We start from the raw sequence: 23346 nt of genomic DNA on the forward strand, positions 1-23346 counted from the left end.
ATCATGTGAAATGCCAGGCTGGATAAAGCACAAGCTGGAATCAAGACTGCCAGGAGAAATATCAATAACCTCAGATACACAGATGACACCACCCTTATGGCAGAAAGCAAAGAATAACTAAAGAGCCTCTTGATGAAAGTGAAAGAGCAGAGTGAAAAAGTTGGCTTAAAACTCAACATTCAGAAAACTAAGATCATGGCATCCAGTCCCATCACTTCATGGCAAACAGATGGGGAAACAATGGAAACAGTGAGACACTTTATTTTTCTGGGCTCCAAAATCACTGCAGATGGTGACTGCAGTCATGAAATTAAAAGACGCTTGCTCCTTGGAAGAAAAGTTATGACCAAGCTAGACAGCATATCAAAAAGTTGAGACATTACTTTGTGGACAAAAGTCCATTTAGTCAAAGCTATGGTTTTTCCAGTAGTCATGTATGGATGTGAGAGTTGGACTATAAAGAAAGCTGAGCACCAAAGAATTGATGCTTTTGAACTGTGGTGTTGGCAAAGACTCTTGAGAGTCCCTTGGACTGCAAGGAGATCAAACCAGTCCATCCTAAAGGAAATAAGTCCTAAATATTCATTGGAAGGACTGATGCTGAAGCTGAAAACTCCAATACTTTGGCCACCTGATGTGAAGAACTGACTCACTGGAAAAGACCCTGATGCTGGGAAAGACTGAAGGCAGGAGGAGATGCAGGTGACACAGGATGAGATGGTTGGATGGCATCACCAACTTGATGGACATGAGTTTAAGCAAGTTCAGGGAGTCGGTGATGGACAGGGAAGCCTGGTGTGCTGTAGTACATGGGGTTGCAAAGAGCTGGACATGACTGAACTGAACTGAACTGGCAGATTGAACAGAGGCAGTGTCACGGTGAAGATGCGAATGTGAAGAAAGAAAAAGGAAGATGATTAGCTCCTGATATGCTGAACTTAAGGAGCCCATGAAAGCAACATGAGCTGAAGAAAAGATTTGAGAATCACGGGCATAGGTGGTAGATAAAATGAAGAGAATGACTAAGATGTCCTGAGATGGTAGGAGTGAGAAGGCCAAAACCCTGGGGAATCTAAGCCAACAACACTACATTTTCCCTTAATTAAAATGTGCAGAGACCCAGGTGGAGTAGAGACTGCGTACTGCCTTTCATGACCATTCTCTTATCTTTCTGAGTAATATAAGCTTTGAATTTTTTAAGGCTCATTGCTGCCCAGCTGAGACCACATTTTCTAGTCTCTCTTGTAGGTTGGGAAGATCAGGTGACTTAAGTTTGACCAAAGAAACATAAATGGAAACGTTCTATATAACTGCTAGGAAGATTCTCAAAAGCAGGAAGGCATGCCCTTCTTCAGTTCTTCCTCCATTCTGATGCCTGCAACACTGATGTAATGGCTGGGGCTCTGGCAGATCCCCAGGACCATGAAAATGACGGCAGAATGGAGGAGAGGACAAAGCACACGTCCCTCTTGACTGTAGACACACCAGAATGCCTATCTCCCCTGGGAGGGGAAGATTTCTCCCTACTACCCATCTAGAGAACTTTAACTTGGTCTAATAATTATACTGACACCGGACAGATTATCAGGAGAAATTAACCAATTGAATGCACAGAGGTCTCATAGATATGCTATATGCATGCTAAGTCGTTTTAGTCGTATCTGACTCTTTGTGACCCTATGGACAGTAGCCGCCTTGGCTCCTCTGTCTATGAGATTCCGTAGGCAAGAATACTGGAGTCGGTTGCTATGTCCTCTTCTAGAATCTTCCCAACACAGGGATCGAACCCATGTCTCTTACATCTCCTGCATTGGCAGGCAGTTTCTTTACCCACTGAGCCACCAGGGAAGCCCGCTTATAGATACAAAACCCCTGAAATGACCAAAGCAAGCTATTTATATATCATTTTTAGACAAAGAAACAATTATTTTCCAAGATCTAACAAAACAAAAAGGCTTGTGTTTGGGGTAGAAGACTAGTGAAGCAGTAACTGTTTATACAGCTTTCTTAGCCTTGAATTCCCTAACTGCTGACAAGGATGCTTTCTATCCTCCTCCTAGAGGAAGGACACCTTCACATGGGAGATTTATTTTCAGCTTTTAGGGCAAAAGAGGGAGGTTAGAGTGTTTTTTAAGTATATATCATTTTTTTCCCACCCAGTTGTTTCTAAAGTAACTTTATTTCAAAATAATCAACATGCCACTGAGGCATATTTGGCGGCAGACTGTCCTGGGCCCCAACACTTTCTATGTGAGGGACAAATAATACGAATATTTCTTTTTTGATTGTCACTATTAATTTGCATGTGCAGTTTATAGTCATCTTAATTTAATCTTAATTGATATAACAGGCAAGTATCAATAGAAGAAAATGTTTTAGCTTTTTAAAAGAATGATCTTACTGGGTTACTGAACATTTTCAGCAAGGCATCCACAACCCCATAGCTCAACACTCAAAATCCTTTATTAAATGCAAAACCTAGTGGGATACTTCCAAGGCAATTAAGAAGCTAGCTTCTCTTTATGGTCCATCATCTCATTCTACATCACTGCAATTGTCAGCAATGGGAGTCAAACTTTAATCATAATGCCTGTGATACTTAAGGTGTTAATCACAGCAAATTGAATTTAAAGAATTATGAAAGGTATATTGTTCTAGTATGTTTAATTCAGTGAAAAGATTAGTATTTTATCTTTACAAAATATTGCTCTACATAGCATGGAAGTTACCTGAGCTAAAAGAGCTGCCATTTCTAATGCCAGGTCCCTGTTCAGAGGAAAAAGTCCATTTACTATTTGGTCATTTGTCTGATACATTAACAGCAACTTTTCTCTATCAGTCTCTCCTCGAACTTGCATTGAGAAATATAATCTGTAAAAAAGAGGAAAATTTTCATTAAATGATATACTTACAAAAGAAGAAGGTAAAGAGAAATCCAGAGGATTGATACGGGGTTGTTCTAACAATATTCTCTCAGTGATACAAACCTAGATCATTACGATCTGTTGATGACCTCTATTTCTACTCTTTATAACATTTACCAGCAAACTGAGAAAAACTGCTCTGAGGCTGAGCTTGAGGGGTGCTTCTGTGCTATTTTTATGCCCTGAAATACCTTAGCTGCTACTGAGGAAGGACCTGATACCAGTGGGCTGTATAAACCCAATTTTAAGAACACTCATGATCTTTCCTACACACCATGGACATAACAGGGAATAGGAAATGAAGGTTTCAATTAAAAATCAATGTCAGATGAGATCAGGCACGTTCAGGGTGGTATGGCAAAACCAATACAATATTGTAAAGAAAATAAATAAATAAAACTGAAAAAAAAAATCAATATCAAATGGGGGCAGCTCTCCAGGAACCTAAAAGAGAGTCCATCTCTCTAAAAGTAACTGCACATTTAAATGTTTTGACTTTTTTTGGGCCACTCTGATAAACAGCCCTAGGATCTCAAATATAGTTTACAGGCTCTCATTATCACTTGTTGAAATATGATCTGGCTTTTGTTCGCCTAGGTCTTCATCGATTCAGTGACTCTCTGTATTTAATCACTGTACTGTCTCTTTGTTCTTTTCAATTAAATCTATTTATTTGGCTGTGTCGGATCTCCGATGCATCGTGCCGAATCTTCTTTGCACCATGCAGATCTTTCCTTGCGGCACGTGGAGTCTCTCTAGTTGCAAGGGCTCCAGTAGTTGCAGTGCACCAGCTAAGCTACCCTGCGGCATGTGGGATCTTAGTTCCCCAACCAGGGATTGAACCCGTGTCCTCTGCATTGCAAGGAAGATTCTTAACCCCTGGACCACTAGGGAAGTCCTGTGCCACTTCTTTATATGAGGTTTCTAAGGGTCTGACTCTAGGCTACAGAGCAGGCAGAGAGCCCTGTAAACATTGTAAATGCTGCGACAGTGCATGGGTAAGCAGCACAGCGACATACCTTAACACTGTCATGACAACACCATGACAGGAAAAGAGAGATTTAGATCCGACATCTGTCAGGTGTGTGCTCAATTAACTATAAGTGGATTTCCAGCCTTTTTTCCTCCATCCACTTAAGGAGAGACACACTATCATCAGTTAAAAAATTTCTCATGGTAATTATCTCAAACAGCAAGAAATGAGAGGGGAGCAGGTCAGAATCTCAGAGGAAGCATGGGGGGTGTACTTTGAAAAGCACTTCTTCCCCACCGTTCTGGTAATTCTTTCTGTTCATGCCAGCTTAAGAATCACTGGCCTGGGCCATCATTCAGAGTGGTTTCTTGAAAAGAATAATTATCTGTGTCTGCATGATGGCAAACTGTTAACTGGTAGAAGAACATGGCTGGGTAACAGAAATAGACTCTAAATTCAAAATAATGTCAGCAAAGCGATACAGAACAAAAAGAATAAAATTTAAGATGAAAGCCCTCCTTTTCTGGCATGTGAACATTTTTGTACTTATTTATTTCCTTCACTTGAAGTTAAGAACTGTGTCTTACTCATCACTATCATGCACTAGGGTTTATTTAGCTAAGTGTAGCCACTGGAAGCTCTATACAGTCAGCAAAAACAAAACCGGGACCTGACTGTGGCTCAGATTGTGAACTCCTTATTGCCAAATTCAGACTTAAGTTGAAGAAAGTAGGGAAAACCACTAGACCATTCAGGTATGACCTAAATCAAATCCTTTATGATTATACAGTGGAAGTAAGAAATAGATTTCAGGGACTAGATCTGATAGAGTGCCTGATGAACTATGGATGGAGGTTTGTGACATTGTACAGGAGACAGGGATCAAGACCATCCCCATGGAAAAGAAATGCAAAAAAGCAAAATGTCTGTTTGAGGAGGCCTTACAAATAGCTGTGAAGAGAAGCAAAAAGCAAAGGAGAAAATGAAAGATATAAACATCTGAATGCAGAGTTCCAAAGAATAGCAAGGAGAGATAAAAAAGCCTTCCTCAGCAATCAATGCAAAGAAATAGAGGAAAACAACAGAATGGGAAAGACTAGAGATCTCTTTAAGAAAATTAGAGATACCAAGGAAACATGTCATGCAAAGATGGGCTCAATAAAGGACAGAAATGGTATGGACCTAACAGAAGCAGAAGATATTAAGAAGAGGTGGCAAGAATACATAGAAGAACTGTACAAAAAAGATCTTCATGACCAAGATAATCACGATGGTGTGATCACTGACCTAGAGCCAGACATCCTGGAATGTGAAGTCAAGTGGGCCTTAGAAAGCATCATTATGAACAAAGCTAGTGGAGGTGATGGAATTCCAGTTGAGCTATTCCAAATCCTGAAAGATGACGCTATGAAAGTGCTGCACTTAATATGCCAGCAAATTTGGAAAACTCAGCAGTGGCCACAGGACTGGAAAAGGTCAGTTTTCATTCCAATCCCAGAGAAAGACAATGCCAAAGAATGCTCAAACTATCGCACAACTGCACTCATCTCACATGCTAGTAAAGTAATGCTCAAAATTCTCCAAGCCAGGCTTCAGCAATATGTGAACCGTGAACTTCCAGATGTTCAAGCTGGATTTAGACAAGGCAGAGGAACCAGAAATCAAATTGCCAACATCCGCTGGATCATCAAAAAAGCAAGAGAGTTCCAGAAAAACATCTATTTCTGTTTTATAGACTATGCCAAAGCCTTTGACTGTGTGGATCACAATAAACTGTGGAAAATTCTGAAAGAGATGGGAATACCAGACCACCTGACCTGCCTTTTGAGAAACCTATATGCAGGTCAGGAAGCAACAGTTAGAACTGGACATGGAACAACAGACTGGTTCCAAATAGGAAAAGGAATATGTCAAGGCTGTATATTGTCACCCTGCTTATTTAACTTATATGCAGAGTACATCATGAGAAATGCTGGGCTGGAAAAAGCACAAGCTGGAATCAAGATTGCTGGGAGAAATATCAATAACATCAGATATGCAGATGACACCACCCTTATGGCAGAAAGTGAAGAGGAACTAAAAAAGCCTCTTGATGAAAGTGAAAGAAGAGAGTGAAAAAGTTGGCTTAAAGCTCAACATTCAGAAAACTAAGATCATGGTGGCATCTGGTCCCATCACTTCATGGGAAATAGATGGGGAAACAGTGGAAACAGTGTCAGGCTTTATATTGGGGGGCTCCAAAATCACTGCAGATGGTGACTGCAGCCATGAAATTAAAAGATGCTTACTCCTCGGAAGGAAAGTTATGACCAACCTAGATGGTATATTCAAAAGCAGAGACATTACTTTGCCAACAAAGGTCCATCTAGTCAAGGCTATGGTTTTTCCAGTGGTCATGTATGGATGTGAGTTGGACTGTGAAGAAAGCTGAGTGCCGAAGAATTGATGCTTTTGAACTGTGGTGTTGGAAGACTCTTGAGAGTCACTTGGACTGCAAGGAGATCCAACCAATCCATCTTAAAGGAGATTAGTCCTGGGTGTTCATTGGAAGAACTGATGCTGAAGCTGAAACTCCAGTACTCTGGCCACCTCTTGTGAAGAGGTGACTCACTGGAAAAGACCCTGAATATGGGAGGGATTGGGGTCAGGAGGAGAAGGGGACAACAGAGGATGAGATGGTTGGATGGCATCACTGACTCGATGGACATGAGTTTGGGTAAACTCTGGGAGTTGGTGATGGACAGGGAGGCCTAGCGTGCTGAGATTCATGGGGTTGCAAAGAGTCAGACACGACTGAGCCAGTGAACTGAACTGAACTGAACTGAGCCACTGGAAGGTTCTTGGTAAAAGTCTGAATTGGTAATACAATAGGAGGGAGAAAAGAACCAAATGCTCAAATGGCTACAGACAAGAAGAGCTAAAGTGCATCTTCTATCATTTCTGGCATGCCAGTAAGACAGCACCTGGGAAGGGAAGATGAAGCACTATGGGCACAGAAGAGAAAAACAATTCCAGACACACATATAGGAACACAACTTGTAGGAATCATAGGTTCAAGCGCCTAATGGAACAGTTTCGGCTCCAACAACTATACAGGGATTTGGAGAGAATGTGGAGAGGAACTAATGAGTCCCCAAAATGATAAATAAGTCAGAAAATCAAATCCACAGATCTTGAGTAGGAAAGGCCTCAGGGACCACGATCTAAGTCTGTCCCAATATGACTAGCTTCCAACTGCTCCCCAACCCTGAGGGGGTCGGAAGCAGAGAAGTGGGGCTTCTGTCACAGCAGGAGGGCACACACTGCCCGGCAGGGGCATTCCCAAATGTCCTCACTTGACATCGAGGAAACAATACCGTGTAATGGGAACCACATCACTGTGTGGACCAGTATAAGCAAACACACAACACTCCAAATGGGGCAGGGCTCTCCCGGTACTGCTCGGTAACCCTTTAGCTAGCCTCCAGCCAGCTCGATTTCAGTCCTCAGAGCATGTATTTCCTATTGCCTTTCTCATCACCATGTAAGCCTATTGAGGAAGCAGCCTGCCTTCACTCTCCCTTCACCTTCCTTCACTCCTCTGTCCACCATGGCCTGCTGATAACACTACAAAACCTGCAATTGTGACCGGTCCCGCCTTCCCTGTTCTCCTCCGGCCTCTATGGCCGCTCCTGTGCTCAGGAGTCATCATTCTGTGAAGCCTTCCTCTCTGCTCCCACAACATCTTGCACACAAACATGTTATATTCACAGTAAGAGCAAATATCATTGGGGCATCTACTGTGTAAGCAGGCCCTGATCCAACTGCTTTACATCTGCTAATATTTAGTCCTTCAGGTGACCCTAAGCAGGTACTGTTTTCATCTCCATTTCATGTCTAGGGGACCTGAGGCCCAGAGACGGTGAGTGACTTGCTCATGGCCACAGAGCGAGTGGGGGAGCCAGGATGCCAATCCAGCAGTTTCTCTGCAGAGGCCATGTTCTTCACTGCTCCGCTAGAGTGTGACTGCCATGGCATTAGTCACATTACTAAGAATTCATGTCTTACATGAGCTCTAAGACTCTAGAAGGCAGGAAACATCTATTCACCTTTGAATCGCTAGGGCTTCAATAAGACCTGGTACTGGCAGACACTGGACAGATGTTTATGGCATGAATGGATAAATGAATGGTGGTGAGAATTGAAAAATAAGGAAATTATTTGCCAGAAAAACCTTGAAAAACCCTTCTGTAGCCTTGGGTAAATGGTGTAACTCTCTAAAGCTTCAGTTTCCTCTGAAACATAAGATGGAGAGGATGATAATACTTACTGAGAGGTGCTGTTAGGATTAAATGAGATGGTGCACGTAAAGAGCTCAGCACAGGGCCTGGTATATGGTTAAGTGCTCAATAAATATTGGTGGTCATTATTATTACTACTACTATGATGATGATTCTTCTCTAGAGGTCTTTAGACTCACAAAAGTCTCTTCAAACAGGAAGCTTTTTTTTTTTTTTTTTTGGTGTGAACACAGCTGGAAGAAATGGGATAAACTAGATGACCTGTCAAGAGGCTTCTTGGTTTAGGATTCAATATACATGCTCTCACAGTGCACTAAAGGTGGCAGAGATGGGAACCTTAAACTATGCTCCAGAAAATGATAACAACACAGAATTATTGATAATAAACTTTTGTTTCAAAGAGGGGAGAAAGAAGAGCTGTTCTCTTTAGGGAAAGACCCTTGCCAGCTTAGTTTTGTTAAAAACATGCCTTGATTTTAGAATTTCAAATAGACAGTAAGAGACCAAATTAAATAAGTGTTTTATTAATAAATATGAACAGAATTTAAACATTACCAAATAGTTTTATTACCAAAGAGTTTTCCAAATGAGAACAAGTTCAAAACCTATTAATTAGATCTTTAACCTCTAATCTAAATAATTAAAATTCTATAAATTACTAAACATAAATAAAAATTCCATGATAAAGAGAGGTGGTGCTTTAGTTTTGCTTATCACTGTGCTGCTTGACAGATGAGGAATCAAGTCTGTAGCTGTGTGGTAGGTCACAGCCAGTTCCCCTCCTAACTGTGTCACTGGGCATTAGGGCTCATTTCCTAAGCTATTTACACACATATGCAAAGCATGATCACATTTAGAAACAGTACTTACTCATAGCTGTGGCTACCCAGCCATTTCAGATTCCTGTTAAAAATTAAACCTTATAGTTGAGTTGCTTTTCTTCTGATGTCAAAGATATTGTCATGAAATTGTTTTTTTTTTGTTGTTGTTAATAAGGCAATGTGTTATTCATGACTGCTTTTGTCCTTCCTGGTAGAGTTTGCTAGAACTGGCACATTATTCTTATGTCTCTTTCAGACCACTTTTCTCCACTTCATCCATTTCATTTTGGTTCCAACTGTGGCCATCATAGTCAAAATCAGTATGTATTCAGCATTCGTAAGATATGCATTATTAGCAATAGTCTTAGACATGGACTTAATTCCATTTAGTGCCAACAAAAACAAATGAGAATTCCTGAACCTCTTCTAAATACATAAAAAAACCGAGCAGGTCAGGTCCAGGAGCTGGCTTCCTTCCACAAAAGATACAGGCAGCAACATGGACCTCTGGATCAGTGCTTCTCCAAACTTAGCATGAGTAAGAATCACCTGGAGAATTGTTAAAACACAGACTCCAGGGCCTTTTCCCCAGAGATTCTAATTCAATAGGTCTGAAGTGGGACCAAATAATGGGCATTTCGATGTGTTTCCATGTGATACTGAAGCTGCAGATCTGGGACCCACACTTTGAGAATCACTGCTCCCAGCGACCACAGAACTAAAACAACCATCTAGAAGGTCCATAACTTCCAGCTGTTGCTTCGTGCCAGTCACCAAAGGGCCAGAGTGGGAACAGGTTCCTCCAGGACTAGAGCCTGTGCTCTGCAGCAAGAGAAGCCATCACAATGAGAAACCCGTGTATCGCAACTAGAGAGTGGCCCCTGCTTGCTGCAACTAGAGAAAGTCCTTGCAGAGCAACAAAGACCTGGCACAGCCAAAAATAAATAAATAAATACTAAAGTAAGTTTTATTTGTTGAGAGAGTACGTGCTCCAGTCCTACCAGCTCTTTCCCAGTTCCTGAAACACTGCTTAGCCTCCCTCCACAGGCTTTGTACATCCTTTTCCACCCGTTTCAATGCTTTCACTCTCAGCCTCCTTCTGGCCTTGACCTAAGCATCACTTACTCAAAGAGCCTCCCAAAGTCTCCAGTCTAGGACAGGATTCTTGTTAAGTGCTCTCACACAGCCATGCGCTTTTCTTTCAGAGAAAAATTAGCAACCATCTTCCTCACTAGCCTGTAAATTCCCAAAGATCAGGGATTGTGTGTGTGTTTGTATTATCATTTCATTAAAAGCATCCAGCTAAGTGCTTATAGATGAAGCTCAATAAATACAGAGGAAGAGAGAATATGAAAGAACAAGAATGAATGAATATGAACATACCACTTCTAAAAGACTTGGGTAAACAAACGACTCTTATTACAGATCTGCAGTAGGATATTTGAATATTCAGTCTTACGGAAAAAATGTAATATTAGTGTTAAAGGAAATTTTGAAAGTGACAAACTTTATCAACTACCCTAAGAGAGCAACTACTTTTTTCCTTATAGTTTTCTTCTAATCTTTGTCCAAATACATATTTTTATAAAATATAATTATTCATGATATTAAAAGAATACAATTAGAGACAAAATTTTAGGTGACAGTTTCTTCCTACAGAAATAGAGCTACCATTTTAGGAAAACATATAAATAAATATAACTTTTAAGGCTATTAGACAGGAAACTAAATTTTAGGTGCATGATTTGAAAATAAGTGTATACTCTTACTTTGGCACTTGGCGACGGTATTACACACCTGTTTTTATAAGTGAGACGAACAGTTCTCGTACCTTCCCATTTTCCAGGCTGCTGTTCTTTAGAAGCCTGTTCCCATTTGGAGATAATGTCACAAATCTAGAAGAGAAGCAGAAAATGGAGATTCATAATGTTTTTCACATTGGGTATTTTTTGAAGACAAGCATGTCTACAGACTGAAAATTTTCAATTAGTGCAATCAAACCAAATGGACTGAAGCTTTCTGTTTTAAGCTTCTGCAGCTCTGAGTTTAGAATTTAATTATAAATCACTCTTTGGTCCTCTTATCCTTTTGGACACACATTAACTTTGGACTATGGCCATGAATTTTTTACTCAAAAAGGAAACTTAATGAAGGACTGCATGGGACTGGAAACAAGAAGATTCCAGGAATTTTTTCATGATTTAGTCACTGAAAAGCAATTTTTCCACCTTCTGAGTTTAAAAAGATTGGAATAACTGAAGTTATACCAAAGAATTCTGAAATATAATGTTAAGGTTCTTGGGGAAATAACAAAAATCCTTCAGGAACAAGATAAATTTTAAAACTTTTGTCATTTACAGAATTATAAATAAAAGTTTTTAAAATTATGGGGTAAGCAAGTATTCACCAAAGCCCCTAATATTTATTTACTCAGCTCAAGTCAACCAAAAATACTAGCTTATCTTCTTGATCAATTATTAAAAGTATTCAAGAAATGTCTGTCTCAAAAATTTACATTTGGAATTGTTGATCTGAACAGGATATACTTGAAACTGCAAAGAAAAAGACATTCATTATCTAGATGCCTCAAAATGCTGCTGAAGAAACAGGTGGGAGTGGGGTGGAAATCCTATCTTCTGACCAGCACTCCTAAGGAACTAAGTATGAGTTTTAACATATCGCATATTTAACCCATGTAGATCCAACAGATCATTCTGCAAATGGAGCTGGGCTTTGGGGATTGAAATGAAAGTACTGATGTTTTATATGCTCTAAACTCATGGGTGCATCCCTTGCCTTGCCCCAAATATTCCATCTCCAAATCAGAGAAGTGCCTTTACTCCATAACAAGGTGCTTATTCCCAAGAGCAATTAGGACCACGTCAAGTAAGAGGATCCAGACCTGGTTCCAGCTATTTGATTTGCCATACATTATTTTTCATTCTAGGCCTCAGTTTCCTCATTTGCGAAAATAAGTGGGTTATTTCTCTAAGGTTCCTTATGGTTCTATATCCTGTGCTTTTAATCATTGCCATTGCTAGATGGCAACTTCATTAAAGCTATTTTACTATGACCCAGAAAACATTTTTAAAGAATCTTATGATCCAGCAATCCCACTGCTGGGCATACACACTGAGGAAACCAGAAGGGAAAGAGACACATGTACCCCAATGTTCATCGCAGCACTGTTTATAATAGCCAGGACATGGAAGCAACCTAGATGTCCATCAGCAGATGAATGGATAAGAAAGCTATGGTACATATACACAATGGAGTATTACTTAGCCATTAAAAAGAATTCATTTGAATCAGTTCTAATGAGGTGGATGAAACTGGAGCCTATTATACAGAGTGAAGTAAGCCAGAAGGAAAAACACCAATACAGTATACTAACGCATATATATGGAATTTAGAAAGATGATAACAATAACCCTGTGTACGAGACAGCAAAAGAGACACTGATGTATGGAACAGTCTTATGGACTCTGTGGGAGAGGGAGAGGGTGGGAAGATTTGGGAGAATGGCATTGAAACATGTAAAATATCATATATGAAACGAGATGCCAGTCCAGGTTCAATGCACGATACTGGATGCTTGGGGCTGGTGCACTGGGACGACCCAGAGGGATGGTATGGGGAGGGAGGAGGGAGGAGGGTTCAGGATGGGGAGCACATGTATACCTGTGATGGATTCATTTTGATATTTGGCAAAACTAATACAATTATGTAAAGTTTAAAAATAAAATAAAATTAAAAAAATAAAAAATAAAATTAAATTAAATTAAAAAAAAAAAAAATCTTCCAATTCTCTGTCTTTGCTCATGATCTTCCCTATGTCTGGAATTGCTTCTTTATTTCCACAGGTGCATTTTCTTGTGTGTCTTAGTTGCTCAGTCATGTCTGACTCCTTGCGACCCAATGGACTGAAGCCCGCCAGGCTCTTCAGTCCATGGGATTCTCCAGGCAAGAATACTGGAGTGGGTTGCCATTTCCTTCTCCAGGGGATCTCCCAACCCACGGACTGAACCTGGGTCTCCCACATTGCAGGCAGTTTCTTTACCATCTGAGCCACCAGGGAAGCCTGGTACATTTTCTACCAGTCAAAGTCCAGCTGAGATCTTCCCTAATTTCCACTGAATGTAATCTTTTCCTCTGTAGAATGTTCACCACATTCTTAAACTATTTATCATTTTCAATTTTAAGGTTATCAGTGTATAAAGCTACTCTTCCCTAAGCAGATTAGAAGTTCACTATGCACAGGGAATATTTCTGTTCCTTCTTTATATTCCCCAAAGGGTCTGCTCCAGCTCCTGGGACACAATGTGTGTGCGTGAGTGTGCAGCCGTGTCCACTTTTGGCAACCCTATGGACTGTAGCCTGCCAGGCTCCTTTGTCTGTGGAATTTTCCAGGCAAGAATATTGGAGTGGGTTGTCATTTATTACTCCAGAGGATCTTCCTGACCCAGAGATCAAACCTGCATCTCTTGTGTTCCCTGCATTGACAGGCAGATTCTTCACCACTGTGCTACCCAGGAAGCCCTGGGACACACTATACAGTTAAATGGATACTGCTGAGTGAATGAAAATAATGGAAAACCATTTTATTAGAGTTTCCATACCTCCACTCTTTCTACCTTAATATCTAGGGTATTATTACTATTATTAATCTTCTTCCTCTCTCTAACACGTACGATGTATGTGTGTGAGGGGTTTCCTGGTGGCTCAGTGGTAAAAAAAATCTGCCTGCCAATCCGGGAGATATGGGTTTGATCTCTGGGTCGGGAATATCCCCTGAAGTAGGAAATGGCAACCCACTCCAGTATTCTTGCCTGGAAAATCCCATGGACAGAAGAACCTGGTGGGCTACAGTCTATGGGGTCACAGAAAGTCGGACATGACTTAGCAGCTAAACAACAACAATGTATGTGTGTACAGATTTTATTCAGAATTCCTTGGCTTCAACAAAGTCCAACAATATTTTTTTATCATGAAGATTAGATTGCTTATATTTTTGGAAAATTCTTGAACTAAAACTTTTTGCAAATAGCAGAATAACTTCTTTGCTGTTTGCTGGGTCTGCCTCCTTAAAAGGAGTTGGTTTTACCTTGATGTTTCCTTGAAGACAATGCTCTAAATCCCGGCCGGAAGGATCATCTGTGAACAATGCAAATCCAGACTGTGCTGGCTTCCTCATCCCTGTATCTTGGTTCAAAGTATTCAAAAACTCTTCCACTGTGGTGGATGCATCAAATCCAACTACCTAAACAGAAACAACAGAGTCCTTCTCTTAAAAGGTACACGCATTTCAAACCTAGATTTCAGGGGGGAAACAGGGCACACCTGATGCATGATTAATGATAACATATATTTATCTGGGTGCTTTAACTTTTTTTCAAAGTTCCACCGGAGAAAATTAATGTCATCTTAGTCATTAGCCTGACATAAGAATTCCTGGCTTCAGCCAACAGACATGAATTCAAAATAGAAAGATCATTTGACAGCTATAAACTTCTTGCCGAGATATTATGCTGGCCCATTATGAACTACAGAACAGTATGTAATCTTCAAACAAAGGGAAAAAAACAAAAGAGAAATACACTTAAACATATGAACACTTTTAAGCATTCAATTTTTGTTTCTTTAATATGCAGTTAAGTATCTAAATTCCATGATAAAAGGCTTAGAGCTACAAAGACTAATTGCCAGCTTTGGAATGTTTGCTTCAGTTAATAGGCAATCACCTAGATGTGAGTTGGAAGGGCCTGGACAGTTTTTCTGGAGAATTCCTAAGATGTGGAGACTTTAAAGGGACTAAGCCTGTACACACCCCATGTCAGTAATCATTTTCTCACCTAGCCGGTACACTGCTGGGGGAAGCCCTCAACTGAAGTACTTTTGCTTTTCTCCATCAGAATTATAATGGTAATGAAAATCCTCCCTTATTTCATTCAATATGGATTTTTTAGCATGCATCCTTTTTTAGCAAAACTGTTTCAAAACTCAACTGTGCTGACAGGAAATCTAATATATTTGCATGTTTATAATTGCCAGCTGCTGACAGAAGTAGGGTGACAGGCCCACCTCTCAGCACCACAGAGGTCATACACAGGATTCTGGGCTAAGCACGTGCTCACTGGGTAGAAAGTCTAATCTACCTGATATATTCCATTCATGAAGTGCACAGGGATACTGAAGGGCAAGGAATGATGATATGGGTTTCGAAGAAGGGTGGAAAGAATCTCCATTCTTGAGGGTCTTGCTTCTCGATCTCCATTCTGTTGTGTTCTTTCTACACATCTCTGGCAGTAAATGGCATATTTTCCAAATTCTGTCCTATAATACAAAACTTAAGATAAAACCTAAGAATAAATTTAATTAAGATATATGAAACCATTAAGGAAACTTCCCTTGGTGTACATTATTACAATGTATCATGCTAATGTTGACAGCATAATATTGTATTATCATTATTGAATGGTAATATTAACTGCTATATTAATATACATTAATATTAGACAATGTTAATTATCATAATCACAATAATATAAAATGTAAAATTAATATTATATAATGTTGATATATATTAATATAATATTATCATCATGGAGTGATAATATTAACTGCTGTCACTTTTCTCAAATTCTAGTGTCTTTACTTTCACCACCGACTAAACCAGACTTCCCACAAAGCAATCTTCATCATTATTGTATTATTATTATAATCACAAAATAAATTTAAAATTACCAGACATTACATGGTCAACATATAGTGATTATATTAACAAATATAAAGAAAATAACTGTATAAAGACTGCTGCTGCTGCTGCTAAGTCGCTTCAGTCGTGTCTGACTCTGTGCGACCCCATAGATTGCAGCCCACCAGGCTCCCCCATCCCTGGGATTCTCCAGGCAAGAACACTGGAGTGGGTTTCCATTTCCTTCTCCAATGCATGAAAGTGAAAAGTGAAAAGTTAAAGTGAAGTCGCTCAGTCGTGTCTGACTCCTAGCGACCCCATGGACTGCAGCCCACCAGGCCCCTCCGTCCATGGGATTTTCCAGGCAAGAGTACTGGAGTGGGTTGCCATTGCCTTCTCCGTATAAAGACTAGAACAGGATAACTTAAGAAGTGCATGATGAAGAGAGTTCTCTTTTGAAGAACACAGAGGTTAATGCCATTTCTGCTGAGCAAGATAAGAAAATATCTTCAAACAAAAATAAAAATGCATTTTCCTTGGGACTTCCCTGGTGGTCCAGTGGCTAAGATCTGCGTTCCCAATGCATGGGGTACTGGTTTGATGTGGTCAGGGGACTAGATCCTACATGCCACAGCTAAGACCTGGCTCAGCCAAATAAATAAATAAATATTCCTTCTTTATAAAACATGTACTTCTTTAAAAACGTTAAGCCTTAAACAAAACCACTGGGGTAACTAAATCCTGTAAAAGCTGGATAGAGATCTTATTTGTCCTTATTTGTTACATATAATTTTCATTTCACTTATAAAACCAGATTGATAATATACCTAAATATATGTGCATTCAAGTGCCTTTTAGGTGGGCTTTAAAATCTCACCTTTGTAGGGGGTGGGTGGTTCTCATTGACTACCATTGTAATCACATGACCTTGATGACAGAGTCTTCAAAAATATATTATGAGCTGGAAGATATTTTCCTACTGCTTCCAAGCTGTTTTTTCGTTTCATCGTTTGTTTGAGTTCCAGAGTCTATTTAAACAACCTAATATGAACCTCTTGGACAAAATGATCCCAATCACCCCTGGCTGGGCACCCTAGGCCCCACTGTAAGAAAGCCATTCTAACAGTGAATTGGAAAAGTCTTTTTCAAAGGAGTATAAATTCTGAGGCAATTCAAATACATACAATTATAAAAGGTGGGAAAACTATCAGAGAAGTCTTCTACATAAAAGAATTAAATGTGAAGAAAATAGTAATAGAAAAAATAAGGAAACAAAATAATTGCTTTTATTGGATGAACACCCACTAAGGATAAGACATTCATACTTGAAATGTACATAGACTTTTAACTTAAAATATTCTTTGTCAGCTTTTCAAGCTTTTAGTGCAACCTTCCATAAGAGATTTAACGTAACAAAGGAAATATCTTCCTAGCTCTGCATAAATGATAACCAAAGGCTTCCTGTATCAACATTTGTTTCACACATTCTTCCACAAATGTACCTGGCAGGTTACTAAATACCTATGATTTATTGCAGACATAGAGGCCACATAAATGGTGCAGTTGGCTAGAACTCTGCATACCTGGAATCTGCATTTCTCTTTAGGTGGAGCCTGAGGAGCCACAGGAAAGGATGATGGGGAAGGAAGAGCCCAACACAGAGCGCCAAGAGTTGCCAGCCCTGGACAAAGAGAAGCATCACAGATCAGACACCATGTGGTCATCAGAGATCTAAGTCAGGGGGAGTGTGACTGAGAGAGCGAAGGGATGATAATAGTCTTTCTTAATCCCAAAATGTTTTTGCTTTTTTCCACATAGACATCATCTCCTTAGAGCATTATAATACGTAAAAGCATAAAAGCTTCATATTGGGTTAGAACCATAACCCATCTAGTTATGTATTCAGTTATCTACAACTGAGGTATCAGAGGATATCATGTGGTAATCCTTTTTCATATTGCATAAGAAGGTTAGGGAAATTGTTCCCTTTTGTTCATTTATGTGTTAACTCCTTCACTGAATAAGTAATGGCCCTAAGAAAGGGCAAATTGAAAAGTAGTAAAAAAATAATTTACACAAAAAGCAAAACCTATCTACCCATACATACATACATACATAGCTAAACAAGGGGCAAGCACAAAAATATTAACAGAGGTATCTCTAGGTAATAGAGTTATATATGACTTTTATTATTCTCTTGCTCTGGTCTGTATTCTATTTTATATCTTAATTTTTTTAATTAAGTAAGTATAACTTCAATATTTTTTTAAATGTCATACAAAAAAGGAGAAGGGGGAAAGGCCCTGCCCTTGAAGAATTTATGATCTAGGAGAAGACATTACATACATATATATATATATATATACACACACATATATATTTAAACAGTAATCTATAATACAGCATCACTAATACACTGTAATAATGCTTTTTAAAGTATAACCAATGGATGGAATGATTACTGATGCAGGAGTCAGGAAAGAATCTATGGGAGGGATGTTGCTTGGGCTGGACTATGAAGTCCACAGGTAGGAAGAATGCAGAGGGATCTGGATTGCCAGGTGAAGGATAATGCAAAGGCAGGGTTGTTCAAAGAATGAGGAGAGTTTATTCATTCACTGTACACTGGAGACAGGATGTATAAAATGAAGTGGAGAAAGAGGAGGCCACTGGAGCCAGATTATGAAGGGCCCCTGATAGACATGAAGCTTAAGTTTCAGAACCCCACTCAAGCACAGGTCCCCTCCAAATCCCTGGGGCAGGCCCTATGAGCTGCCATAGTCATATGACATGCTCATTTGTTCTTTTAAAATTTGTAAAAGTAATAAATTTTGTATTCTTTTTCTTAGTATTCATTGCACAAGTTTCAAGTCCCACAAAACCTAGATCCACTTCCGAGAGTCTAGGGTAAGAAATTTCTATTTTATCCTGTGACTGACAGGGAGTCAGTAAGCAAAGATTAAAAGAACCATTCATTGAAGAGTAAACACAAATGACTAAAAGCCTCCTGAAAATAAATCTGACTGTAATAATTAAGGAAATGTATACAAAATCAATAGTGAAGTACTACTTTTTACCTGAAAAGAAATTAACAGAAGAATTACACTGAATATTGTTGAAGATATGGAAAATTCCAGAAGTGGACACAATGAAATTCACTGGACTTGCACACAAAATTTAGGTTCAAAGATGTCTATTGTAGTGGTATTTATTATAGGAAAGGTAATTGGAAAAACCTAAACATGTAGCAGTTGATATTAATGCAACTAGTATTAATGTTTTGAAGACTGCTGAAGGCTATAGGGGAAATTTATAGTTTTTAAAAAGTATATGCACGCTGTAATGTTAGTAATGTGAAAAACTGTGAGTGTATAAATATACACATATATACATTTATATATAGATTATATAAACTGAAAGGATATGTATTGAAATAGTAATAGTTGTTTTTCCATTTCATACTTTTTGTATTTTCCAAATGTCTATATTGAATATGTATTATACTTACAATCAGGAAAACAACATCATTCAAAATTGCGTGTTTATGTTTCAACACATACCTGCAGTGGTCCTGGCTGATTCTGTGGCTGTCTCCATCTTGTCTGTTTAATGAGCTGACAGCAAATTTCATTCTGTAGCTCAGGATGTGTCAGACAAATTTGCAAAGCACTCTGGGCTAGAGATATGTGGTAATCAATAGCGGGAGAGTCGACTGCCGCATTTATAAAAAGTTGGCAGGTCTGAATTAAATGAAAAAAACAGATATACTCAGGGTGAGAAAGGATAAGATTTATTCTGCATGAATTATATTGATTCTCTTACTAGCAAAAGTTTTTGTTTAAAAGGATGGAAAAGATATATTGTGATAACATTAATCAAAAGAAATGGGGAGTGGTGACATTAATATCAGACAAAGTAGATTTCCGGGCAAGGAATTCTGCCAGAGATAAAGAGCATCATTTTATAATGATAAAGGGGTCAGCTCATCTAGAAGGGTAACAATTCTAAATGTTTTAATAATATAGCTTCAAAATACATGACGCAACAAGTTATAGGACTGTAAAGAGAAATAGAAAAAATTCACAATTAAAGTGAGAGACTGCAATACCCCCTGTCAACATCTGAGAGAACAAGCAGGTAGAAAAATCAGTATGGATTTAAAAAACCTAAACAATACTATCAATCAACCTGACCTAATTTGTAGAATAGTCCACCTCTGAGCAGAATATGCATTCTTTTTAAGGGCATATAGAACATTAATAGCCCCTAGAGTCTACTGGAATACAAACTTCATAAAGACAAGATATTCTCTTGTTTATGTTTATACTCTCTACACAGAACAGAGTTCAATCTCTTCCCATCTTTATTTTTTTCTAGTAATATCAATTGGCATCTTTAAGAACTAGTTTACTGAGGAAAGTATTTTGGCAAATAGTAGCCTAAATAACTTAAAGTTAATGTAAATACATACTGTTTTTCCTCCAAAGAGATTAAATTTTAGAGTAGGTTACTAGGAAGAGGTTATAGCATAATCTTTCCTAAACATTTTCCAAAGTAGGATATTAATACTTATCATTCTTCATTTTAACAGTTCATTGTAATAAAACTGTGAAATTTCATTTTGATCTTGACTAGAGAACTCTTGCTTGAGGAAGTTTGGGATGGATTGCCTAAAGGCATGGGAAGCAGCTTCAATACTCATAAAATGTTCTATGAATTCTAAAAAATGTACGCATGCTAATTTAACAACCCCAAATTACTGTTACAAATGTATCAAATAACTTCAGTTATGGTGTTTTACATGTCTATTTGTTTCAATGAATTAAATACATTGGGCTTATTAGTGACATTGAAATCTGAGAGTAAAATGAAGTGCTGGGAGTGAAATCTTTTGTGAGGGCTATTTAAAAATCTTAGTCTTTTTTTTCTTATAAGAAATGTCAGGAAACAAAAAAAGTACTGCTTGTGACAGGATATAGTTGGATCCTGCTTTTTTATACATTCTGACCACCTCTACCTTGAAGTTGGAATGTTTAGATCATTTAAATTGAATATTAATTATTAGTATGTTGTTGTTGTTGCTTAGTCTCTAGGTCACGTCCAACTCTTTTGTGATCCCATAGACTGTAGCCTGCCAGGCTCCTTTCTCCATGGGATTTCCCAGGCAAAAATACTGGAGTAGGGTTGCCATTTCCTTCTTCAGGGGATCTTACCAACCCAGGGATCAAACCCGTGTCTCCTGCTTGGCAGGCGAATTCTTTACCACTGACCCACCTGGGAAGCCAATTATTAGTACGGTCAGGAATAAATCTCTCTTAGTCATGATTAGCATTCTTTTTTTAAAGTTATTTTTAATTGAAGGATAATTGCTTTACAATATTGTGTTGATTTCTGCCATACATCAACAGGGATCAGTGATAAGCATACATATGTCCGAGGATTAGTATTCCTTTAACATGATGTTGGAGTCTGTTGACTAATATTTGATTAGTTTTTGTATGAAATGCTCTGTTTTCTATAATATTTTCTGGGGTTTGGTATAAAAATAATACTTACTTCACAAAGAGAATCTAGTGACATGATGACTGAGAATTGCTTCAAAATAACCTGGTCTTGGGGAGCAATAGGGATAGGAAGAATAAAACAGAACTGGTCATAGGTTGACAACTGTGGAGCTGGACGGTGAGCATCTTATACTTTATAATATTCTCTTTACTCCTACATATTTTGATATGTACATAAGCTTTGAGCTTTACCGAAAACAAAGTAAAAGAAAAAAATTTTACAAAATTTCTTTCTTTCCTATACTTTGGGACACCTTGAACAGCACTGAGATTATCTACATTTACAAAGTTTGGTAAATTCCCCTGTTTAAATTTTTATTCACCTGTGTAATTGGTTTTGGCCATTTATATTTTGTTATATAGTTGATCACTTCATCCAGATTTTCAAATATATTTGTATAAAGTCCATCTTACTTTGGGTATTTGTGTATTCTATAGGTGGATTTTTAAAAACACTCCATGGTGGTATTTTTAAAACATGAACAAAAGTAGAGAGGATAGTATAATGTACCCATTACCTAGTGTCAACAGCTGTCACAAGCATTTTGCCATACTTGTTTCATTCAATCTCTGTACTCACTTTTGTCTGTAGTATTTTAATGTATATCATGTTATTTTACTAATACTTCAGTAGGGCTCTTCAGCTGACAAAGATTTTTCCACACAAGCATCATGTCAACATCATCCACTTCCCAAACTAACAATTCCCTAGTATTATCTAGTAAACAAATAATTTTTTGAGATGGGAGGAATATAGGCAAGAAAAAGAGAAAGAAGAGATAAAAACTGAAGCCTCTAAGAGACTAAGGGAAAATGAAGTACCAAGGTGCCAGCACAGAGTCAAGACAAGAATCCATAGAAGATACATTATATTCTGAGGCTGAAGTAATGGAGGAAGAAACAGATGAAACAATGTCTCTTGGGATGAGAGATTCGAGGCGATCGTTTCTGATGCCCTCTAATTTTTCCAATGAAGTTAAATTTGTTCTGAGGAGCATTACTGAGTAGGGAGTTTGAGGGGATGTGACCAAAGACAAGCAAAGAGAGACAGTTGGCCCTGAGGAGGGAAGACCATAGAGTTACACAGATATTTGATGCTCTCTAGCATGACACATGCAATTAATACAGAAGCAGGCAAGACCACAGCAGTGAGGGTATGAGTTTGGCTGAAGAACGCATGGGACCATGGATCCCAAGGAACTATAGTGCTCTTTCTTGATCTCAAAGAAAATAAATTGCTCAAAAAAAGGTCTTAGTGAGGATGAGAAATGGGAGAGTAAGAAAGCAAGAGAGCTCATGGGCTAAGAGATTACGGTTAAAGACAGATATATTACGATTTAAGAGTTTAGAAGTGGTGTACTTATGAGGCATGTTGGGGTCAAGGTACGGACATGGAGAATGGAAAGGTGAAGCAGGGTAGACAGCAAGCTTACTGACATTGAGAAGGTCAGGAATCTTAAGGCCATGGCATTGGTGAGCAAAGTGATAGCAAAGTCATTTAGTGTAATGGCAAAGTTTAAGGCAGAGAGAAAGAATGTGAGTTAGGAGCCAAAATCCTTAAGGAAATTTGAGGAGTTACCAGAAGGTGACTGATAACAGAGATAATGGAAAGTGAAAGTGAAAATGTTACGAAAGTGAAAGTTTTAGTCACTCAGTCATGTCGGATTCTTTGTGACCCCATGGACTGTAGCCTATCAGGCTCCACTGTCCATGGGATTCTCCAGGCAAGAATACTGGAGTGGGTTGCCATGCCCTTCTTCAGGGGACAGTGGGGCAGGGTTAAAGAATGATATAACTGGCAAGTTTCAAGTGATCAGGGACTTAATAGAGGTTGAGTAATAAGAATTTGAGCATATTAGTATTGGAGAAGAGGAACAGTGTTGACTCCTCTCCCAATAGTGAGGTATGGTGATGTCAGAAATCTCTCCATCTGAGAAGCTGAAGAGAAAATGACTCTGATATTAAGTCTTTCACATGGTCCAAACTATAGTTTATCATAGAAATTTCAAATCCTCACACAGAAAGCATAATAAATTTGTCTAACTTTATTTCAGTATATTTTCTTTGTCATTGTCATATTTTGAATTTTC

The 23346-nt window shown here is 38.7% G+C and overlaps 1 protein-coding gene across 2 annotated transcripts in view; it reads right to left on the reverse strand.

Moving 5' to 3' along the window:
- Window positions 1-23346, reverse strand: part of PLEKHH2 (pleckstrin homology, MyTH4 and FERM domain containing H2) — a 107235-nt gene that overhangs the window by 14294 nt on the left and 69595 nt on the right. Inside the window, exons 20-25 of one of the 2 annotated variants that reach the window (XR_011466089.1) lie at window positions 19253-19432; window positions 17276-17373; window positions 15154-15331; window positions 14103-14258; window positions 10830-10893; window positions 2730-2871 (exon numbers count right to left, since the gene is read on the reverse strand). Coding sequence is in view for 1 of the 2 variants with exons in the window: in XM_070379659.1 (XP_070235760.1) it covers window positions 2730-2871; window positions 10796-10893; window positions 14103-14258; window positions 15154-15331; window positions 17276-17373; window positions 19253-19432 (852 nt within the window). In the remaining variant the exon portion in view is untranslated. Of the gene's footprint in view, window positions 1-2729; window positions 2872-10795; window positions 10894-14102; window positions 14259-15153; window positions 15332-17275; window positions 17374-19252; window positions 19433-23346 lie in introns of both variants that reach the window. The other variant, XM_070379659.1, reaches the window with a different exon arrangement.

Source organism: Bos mutus, chromosome 11, assembly GCF_027580195.1.
Source record: "Bos mutus isolate GX-2022 chromosome 11, NWIPB_WYAK_1.1, whole genome shotgun sequence".
NCBI classification, from domain to species: Eukaryota; Metazoa; Chordata; class Mammalia; order Artiodactyla; family Bovidae; genus Bos; species Bos mutus.